Here is an 8,180-nt window from a genome sequence, read left to right as displayed (position 1 = left end):
TGTGCAAGTTAAGTTCTGGGAGGGAACGGGGAGCAAAGACACCTCTCTCTTCCTTACTTTGACAGTACTCAAAGGTGTGAGCGCATTTGCCCAGAGTGCTGGGTGGGTGCCTGGGCCCTGCTCCAGCAGGGATCTAGTGTTGCTTGTCTCGTGCAAGGAACACAGTGATCTCCAAGGAGCCAGAGGCTCTGGGCTTCAGTGCTGACCCTGCAAGAGGAGCGTTGGATGTTCTCATTTGTTTGGGGTTTCCCATACACAGCTTTAGCCTTGGATGTCTCTGAACATCGCGGGTTCACCTTGCAGGTCTCTGAATGTTGATATGGAGTGGCTGTATGGGGCGAGTGAAAGCAGCAACATGGAAGTGGATATCGGTTACCTGCCTCAGGTCTGTAGTCACTCTCAGTCCTCCGGTGTGCGTGCAGCATCTCAGCAGGGATTTATGCTGCCATGCACCTAAGCTGTATAACCTCAGTTATTCCTGTTCTTTAGAGCTTTCTCTTGAACATTTCAGTATAACAATATAATCTCTGTTGATCTGTGTATGTCCTCTGCAGCTCTGTGGCTCCCTATTGCCGGTTCTCGTGATGTTTTATTTTTTCCTTCTGTGTGGGTTGAATCCTAAGCTCCTGGAGTCATGTGACTTTTTCCACTTTTAAAAAGTTGTCTGACAGGCAGGAGGGGAAGATTAGGAGTTGAACCCAGGCCCTGAGCCCAGAGGGGTGTATGAACAACAGTGTGTCTGAATTTAGAAACTGCATGAGGTTATTCCTCTATTTTGTGGTAATCCCAGTTCTTGGGACAAGAAACATAAGTCAGGATTTTGAATGCCTGAATTTAACAGTCCCATTTTCTCCTAAACTAGATCCATATTTCTTTTTAATTGCCAAAAGGCAGGAAAAGAGACTTACAAAGTAATTTCAGATGTACCAGAACACTGAACTACAGGGAAGCTCCTGAACAGCTTTCCCTGTTGCACCCTCTTGTGGCTAGCCACGGGCTGTGTACGGGCTGTGCTGGTGATGTGAGCAAGAGCTTCAAACTAGCCCTGCAGGTTCCAATGATTTTAAGGATCTGGTGTCCCAAAGTCAAAAAATCTCCACTGGGAAGGTGGGAACATGGAGTGAACAGGTCTCATGCATTTCCAATCTAGCAAGCACAGACAGTAACTGAAGGAAATGAAGTTGCTTTCCTGCTATTCCCCAATAAAACATAGTTGCAACCGGTAAAGTGCAGCTCCAGGAGACAATAGATCAAGCTGTATCTTCATTAGAAGCTGCACAGTCTTGTTTTGCGTCTTTATCCTGTCGTGGAATACAGAAAAACCAGGTGTAGGATGTCTGCAATGTCCAACTCAGCCTGTTCTCCTGCAGATGGAGCTGGAATCGACAGGGCCTTCAATCCCCTCTGTGATCCATGACGAGAATGGAAATGTGATTGACAGCAGGGATCCCTCAGGGGAGCCCATTCAGTTTGTGTTCGAAGAGATAACCTGGCAGCAGGAAATCCCCTGGGAAGAGGCAGCTCAGAAGCTGGAAGTGGCCATGTATCCATTTAAGAAGGTGAGGAAGGGGCCGGGCTCTTCCTTGGCACATTTATTTGGGGTGGGTCATCTTCACTGAGATGTCCAGTCACCTTGAGGACCAGCAGAAACCAGAGGCCACAACCTGATCAGCATTCAGAGTAGCGTGAGGGTCTCCCAGCTCAGCGTGTGCCTCCCAGGCACTGCGTGTGTGGCTTGATGGACTTTCAGTTTCCAGATGAGGGAGTACAGCACCTCTGAAAGGCCATTTGGGGTCGCACAGCAGCACAGGCAGGAGCAAAGCGTAGATGTCATGTGTCCCAGGTTTGTATTGTGAATGTAGGCTCATCCTTCCTTCCTCTTATCAGTAGCTGCTGACGTGATTTCTGAGAGAGGCAGGTAATCGCGCTGCTTACAAATGGTTTTCCTCTGGCGTTACTTTTGCAACATTCAGCTACCTTTGGACCAAGCTTTCCTTATCAGCAGAAAACACACAATCTGCCCGTGCCTCTGCATCCTGCAGTGAGACGCAAATTTATAGCATTGGGTGACCCAAACTATTTAACATGCCAGTAGCCTGTGGAGCAGATGGCTACTGCCTGTCACTGCTTCCTTGGCTGAAGGGACACGTTTCAATGGCTGCCGCCTTGTGCCTGAGCTTACAAATGTCCCTTTGAGCTGCCAAGATGTTAATAAAGTTCCCTTCATTTGAGCAAAGGGAACAATCTCTGTGCAGGGTCCCTCACAATCAGTTTTTAAGCCGTTTCAGTGAGGTTTTGTAATAAATATCACAAGGCCAGATTTCCCAGGCTGCTGAGGTGTGTTTGCAGACAGCCTGCCTGCAGTTGTGCAGGTGCTCGCTGCAGTGTGTAAAGAGAGGGCTCTGCAGGTGCCGGTAACAGCCCACATGCTGCGAGGGGCTCGCTACAATCTCACCGGGAGATGAAGTTGTCCCTGGGGATTGCACCACAGTTGTCATTTGCTTTAAACTCTGTCTGCGTCACCTGTGGGATGTGGCAGGTCTGGTTCCTTCAGATCCTGCTTGTATTTCAGATGGGCTGTTCTGTATCTATTTCTCAAGCTGTCTCTCTGCCTCCAGGTCTCCTACCTTCCCTTCACACAAGCTTTCGAGAGAGCAAAAGCAGAAAAGAAGCTGGTACACTCGATCCTGCTGTGGGGTGCCCTGGACGACCAGTCCTGCTGAGGTGAGGACATTCCCAGCGTGGCTGGAGGAATGATGTGCCTCGTTCAGGCTCTGAGAAGAGCTGGGGGTCAGGGAGCTGGTCATGAGCCAGCGGTAACTGTTGTGTTACTCGTTTTGGCACTGAAGATGCTGAATAGAAAAGGGCTGGAAGTGGGGAATTACTGATCAGAGCTTAGGTCCCCAGTGGCAGGATCAGATCTATTTGAGACAAGCCCTAGACCAACTCGCTAATTCAGGTGCCTTTGTCGAGGTGGAGGCATGGGTCTGGTCTTTCTCTTTTCTCTTCCCCTCTCAGCCTGCTTGGGCAGAGGCAGCATCTGCAGGGTGAAGGGGACACTGCTCTCTGCTTGGTCCCTGATACCTGCACAGGAGAAGCCAGAGCCAGATGTGGGCCTGGGTTTGCCCTGATGGGTAGCTGTTTCCCCCCCACACACCTAAGAACTTGCATGCCACATTGAGCAGGAGTGATGGGTGGGAGAGGGGCAGATATCTTTAGTCCTATCTGCCCTTAAAAACTCTCCAGCATGTATGGGCTCTGCTTGGCATGAACAGCAAGGATCTGCTCAAGGATCCGCAGGGCCTGATCCTTTCCTAAATGCACCGCACCAGTCAGCATCCATGGCAAGCTTGTCCTGATCCTTCTCTGGCCTTGCAAGTGGCTGGGGTCTGCTCTGGTGAGTCTTCTCTGCCAGCAGCACACATGGGAAACAATAAGCTGTGGAAAACTGCCAACAAAGGAGAAAAAAAAGACAATGGGCCAGGCTGGGGGGAACCCGAGCCAGCTGCCCCGGCAATCAGAGCGGTGGCATCGCGGTGGCATCAAACATGGCAACAGTCAGCTCAGGAAACACAACAAACTGCTGTCTGCCTCTCTTCCTATGCCAGGTTCGGGGCGAACTCTCCGGGAGACCGTCCTGGAAAGGTCGCCCATCCTCGCCCTGCGGAACGAGAGCTTCATCAGCAGCTGGTCGCTGGTGAAGGAGCTGGAAGAGCTGCAGGTGAGTGTCACAGCCACATCTGCCTTCTTTGCGTTCGGCGCTGGTGAACGCAGACGGTGCTTGGCACGGGGGTGCCAGCAGGAAGGGAGAGCTCACACCTGTGCCAGTGGGGGATTTCAGTTCCAAGCCCTCTGTGTCCTAGCGATTGCAGGGGCCAAGCAAACACTGGATGGAGGCAGGCTAAGAAAATGGCACAATGACCCCCTTCGCTCTGTCATGGTACCAATTTTAAAAGCTAAACCAGATGCTTCACTGTGAGATAGCCCTGCTCAAGGCCATTTGTGCCATCAACAAACTGATTTCTCTGTAACCCAGGGAGCAACCAAATACTGTCCAAACCCTGAGTCTCCTGATTGCACCTTTCCCCACTTAAGAGCCTGTCCCTGGGCCTATGCTGTCAGCTGGAGTCAGTCACAGAGCTAGAGACTCTAGGAAAAGCTGGGATCAGACTGTTGGTGAGCCTGGGAACTGCCAGTGATGGGGTGATTTTATTATTTGGGGAGAAAATCTACAGCTGAAATGTGAGAGGGAGACTGACTGAAAGGGTCGTGAGAATGGAACCAGTTACCACCATGCTGCAAAGCAGCTCTTCGGTCCTTCCCTTCCTCCTGTGTTCGGTGTACTTCTGTGCCGCTCTGCTAGTTTTGGTGTGTGCAAACATGTTTCTTTGGGGTCTCCTTACAGACCAACAGAGAGAATGAGTTCTACAGCAAGCTGGCTGACCTGCACCTGGAGAAATACAACTTCCCCGTGGAGATGATCATCTGCCTCCCCAATGGCACAGTGGTACGTTTGTTACCCCTTCACCTGGGCTTGGCTCTTCCCGTTAGAACATGTTCTCTTCAGGATCATCTGCAGACTCTGAAGCAAGTGTCCACTCCCCCGGCCATTCCCTGGCTCCTCAAGCCTTTGCGGGGCCGTCGTCCCTCACGGTGCTGTGCTCGCAGGCATGCTGTGGCAGACAGACAGCAGCTCTACCAAGAAACCTGAAACAAATGTCTTTTTATTCAGAGACAGAACAAACAGCAGCTCTGGGCAGGGGGGGAAACAATCAGACTTGAACCAAATGTCTGCCTCATTGTCCCTGGTTGGAGTCAGTGACCTTTGGGAAACCATTGTAGCTTGTTTCCTGCACCCATTGGCCCTTGTGCTCATGCTTTGGAGAAAATCTCTCCTTATCAGCACCTTCTGGTACATTTATCTTGATTCCCCATGTTTGTCACAGCAGATCAGCCATTAGCAAGTCCACGTGCTTCGGCTCTGCTGTTCCCCCCAACAACCACCCCGCCTTGGATTTGAAGAACCACAGTGGTTCCTGGCACTCGGCAGTGCGGCGCTTTGCTGTGTGTCAGCGGCCGGGCTGTCTGTGGTGGAGGATCCTGCCAGGGCCAATCTGATTGTGCCCCACGCTTGCCAGATATTAGCTAGTAACGCGTGCAGTGACTCCTTGCTGTGTCTTCAGTGGCTCCCCTCCAGATGAGGCTGTGGGCTGGTGGGTGGCTTCAACTCAGTAAGTAACAGCCTGTCGAGGTTGCTGTGGTCAGTGGCCACATGGCCCCCTTTCCCACCTCCATGGGGGAGCAGAAAGCACAGAGGCATTTGAAGCTCAGGTGCTGGTTTTGCAGCTGGGCTGCGCTGAGAGCACGCACCCCAGCAGTCAGCATGGTGGGGCTGCCATCTCCCCAGCAGTCAGCATGGTGGGGCTGCCATCTCCCCAGCAGTCAGCGTGGTGGGGCTGCCATCTCCCCAGCCCTTGCTCAGACCTGGGTTTTATGCCTGCGTGATTTTTCCCGGATCGCCTTCATCTTCTTAACCTAAGTGAGGCGTCAGCACTCTTGGGGGAAGAAACAGACCGTTGTCTTTCACACATCTTTCTCTGACTCCTGGATGCTGAATTAGCATTTGCGAAGTATTAGAGATTCTTTTAAGAGTCGTTACAGTCTTGTCACCTCTGTCCTGGCTAGAGGCCAAGGCAATGCTTGGGGAATTGTTCTGGCCTTTAAAGTCTCCTCTCCTCGTCTGTTTTCTTTCCCAGGTTCACCATATCAATGCCAACTACTTCCTGGACATTACTTCTATGAAGCCTGAAGATGTTGAAAGTAGCATCTTTAGTTTCTCAACCAATTTTGAAGACCCTTCTACTGCAACTTACCTCCAGTTCTTGAAGGAAGGACTGCAAAGAGCAAAACCATACCTGCAGACCTAAAAACAAAGGCACCCGAATGCCCCACAGAGATGGCCAAAGACTTCAGAGATCTATTTTGATTACAGCAGTTCTTCCTCATCTTCACGGCAGACGTTGATGTTAAGATGCAGACAGTCCCAGGACTGGGGCTTTGCTCTGGATGTTGGTTTGAGGCTAAGTTTCAAGCGATACCAGTTTACGTAACCTGCCCTTTAGAGTTCAGGCAAATTTTTACAGGAGTGAAAATACTTGAATCTATAAACATTCTCGGGGCAATACACCTTGGTTTGCCACTCACCCTCATGTTTTTCCAGCTCCTGTTCAGACTCTGTGGTGAAACTCATGTAACAGCTATACCAAGCGTCACCCGGAACCCCCTGACCTCACGGACTGGATTGTGTGTTGAATCGTGGAGAACAGCATTGCCATTACGACCGAACGCTCGTGGTTGAGCGCCTGCGCCCTGTGGGCGAAGGCGCGGAATCCAGCGCAGGTGGGAAGCTCCTTCCTGGTAGCCAGCGTCCTCCACGCCTCCTCGCCAGCGGCAGCTCTGAGCTGTAAGCTGCCCTGTGGCTTGGACGCCAGCTCTTCACGATGGCGTTTATTGACGGCAATGGCGTAATGGGACTGTAGCTGGTAATGTGCAGACGTGAAAGTAGGAGGTTTGAACTGGAGGCTTGAGCTCTGGAGTAGCCTCCTCCCAGCACCCTGTGCGACGTGGTGGGAGAGCGGTCTCACTTATTCAGGTTCTTCACATCTGAGGGAGGTGCTGAGGTTGACACAGTGAAATTAGGAATGGAGATGAGGGCGTTAGAGGTATGGTGCAGCTCAGAGACGTCAGGCATGGATTAACTCGGGGGGGGGATTAGGGACCAGAGCCCCTGTTAGTTCCACCAGTGCAGTACGTGCGCTCCAGGCTACGCGTCACAGTACCGAGCAGTGTCCCCACCCCGTTGAGGCCAGGGCCGCTCCCAGCCCACCTGCTTTGAGAGCTTTGTTCTCCCACTGTCTCCTCGGAGTTGGTGAAATGCTCCGTCCTTTTTTGCTTTGAGCTTCCAAGTCACACTGAATGATGAACCATGATGAAGTTCCCTTTGGGAACGGGAGGTTCAGCGTTCCCCTGAGAGCATTAACTGGTTGAGAACTGAGCAGTTCTAAAAGCCAGCAGTCCTGAAGAAATTTTGAGGAGATTTTTCCAAAGAAATTGTTCGGACAGAACGCCATCGTCCCTTACCTGTGACCACCCTGAGCAGTTGCTCCTACTCTGTACCAATGCCTGGCTACAGAGTGAGCGTAATTTGGAGAAGAAAAGGTTAAATGAAACGGGTTTTAAAGCATATTCCTGTAGATAGGTGAGGAGACAAAGCATCTTCAATGGATGGCTGCAAACAGCCACGGCTGTTGATGCTTTTTCTGCTCTCTCAAGCACAATTTTGTTGGACCAAATCAAACGGGGGGAAAAGCCGTTTTTTTGGAAGGGGTGTTTTCATTCCTGGGCTCCAGGACCTGGGAGGAACCTGGGGGTCGTGATTACCCTGTCCCCACCCTGCCCCAGTCCTCCTGTCTGTATCCGTGGCTGGAGACGGAGCTTAGATGGACCTCTGGGCTGAACCAGTGTAGCTTCACTAATTGCTCTAGTGAGATTAATTACCCCTGGGATGTTTCTCAGTATCAGCTTTATAACTATGCATTAGCCCTGCACTTTTCCGGCGCTCCAAGGGGCCTGCAGTAATGACAGGCTTGGATCTGGCAGCGCCTTCCGCTGCGGAAAGTGCCGAAGCCTCCAGGCAGCGTTCAAGACCGAGCTCCTGTCGCACCGGTGGTCTCGTCCCTTCGGGGTCTTTGACCCGAGCGGAGAGCGGCAGAGGAGACCGAGTGCCCGCCTGCCCCCCCCGGCTCCTTGGGAGGCACGGCCGTAGTGTACATCTGCCCTTCTGGCTTTTACAAAGCCTTCACGTGAGGTATTTCTGTTGCCCCTTTCCTGAGCCCCTCGGTCAGGGGCTTCGGACTGCGAAGTGGCGTCTGTCGGTTGTGCTCGGTGGAGAGTTCATTCCGTTTTCTTTCCCTCCCACCGGTTTGGCAGCAGAAGGGGCCGGAGCGGGCAGCGGCCGAGCACGCAGGGGTTGCTTTTGTCTTTCAAAAGGCTTGGACAAACAGGCACAGCGGCGGTTCCGCAGGGCCGGGGGGAGCCCCTCTCCCTCGCCCTGTGCTGAGGTCGGGAGTCGCGAGGGGCAGCGTCGCCCGTTCGACACTGCGGACGGGGAGCTCCCGGCG

The 8,180-nt window shown here is 52.3% G+C and overlaps 2 protein-coding genes across 2 annotated transcripts in view; both read left to right on the top strand.

Annotated features, from left to right (window-relative positions):
• Window positions 1-8,139, top strand: part of SEPN1 (selenoprotein N, 1) — a 26,290-nt gene extending 18,151 nt beyond the window's left edge. Inside the window, 6 exon segments of the mRNA XM_009332181.1 lie at window positions 304-385; window positions 1,371-1,559; window positions 2,619-2,724; window positions 3,609-3,721; window positions 4,406-4,507; window positions 5,757-8,139. Of these exon segments, the coding sequence (XP_009330456.1) occupies window positions 304-385; window positions 1,371-1,559; window positions 2,619-2,724; window positions 3,609-3,721; window positions 4,406-4,507; window positions 5,757-5,927 (763 nt within the window). The 3' untranslated portion in view covers window positions 5,928-8,139.
• Window positions 6,501-8,180, top strand: part of MTFR1L (mitochondrial fission regulator 1-like) — a 14,600-nt gene continuing 12,920 nt past the window's right edge. Inside the window, exon 1 of the mRNA XM_009332180.1 lies at window positions 6,501-6,524. Within this exon, the coding sequence (XP_009330455.1) occupies window positions 6,501-6,524 (24 nt within the window). The remainder of the gene's footprint in view (window positions 6,525-8,180) is intronic.

This window comes from Pygoscelis adeliae, unplaced genomic scaffold (genome assembly GCF_000699105.1).
Source record: "Pygoscelis adeliae isolate BGI_AS28 unplaced genomic scaffold, ASM69910v1 Scaffold359, whole genome shotgun sequence".
In the NCBI taxonomy this organism is placed as follows: Eukaryota; Metazoa; Chordata; class Aves; order Sphenisciformes; family Spheniscidae; genus Pygoscelis; species Pygoscelis adeliae.
The sequence above is the reverse complement of the archived record's forward strand: the minus strand, read 5'-3'. Positions and strand labels throughout refer to the sequence as shown.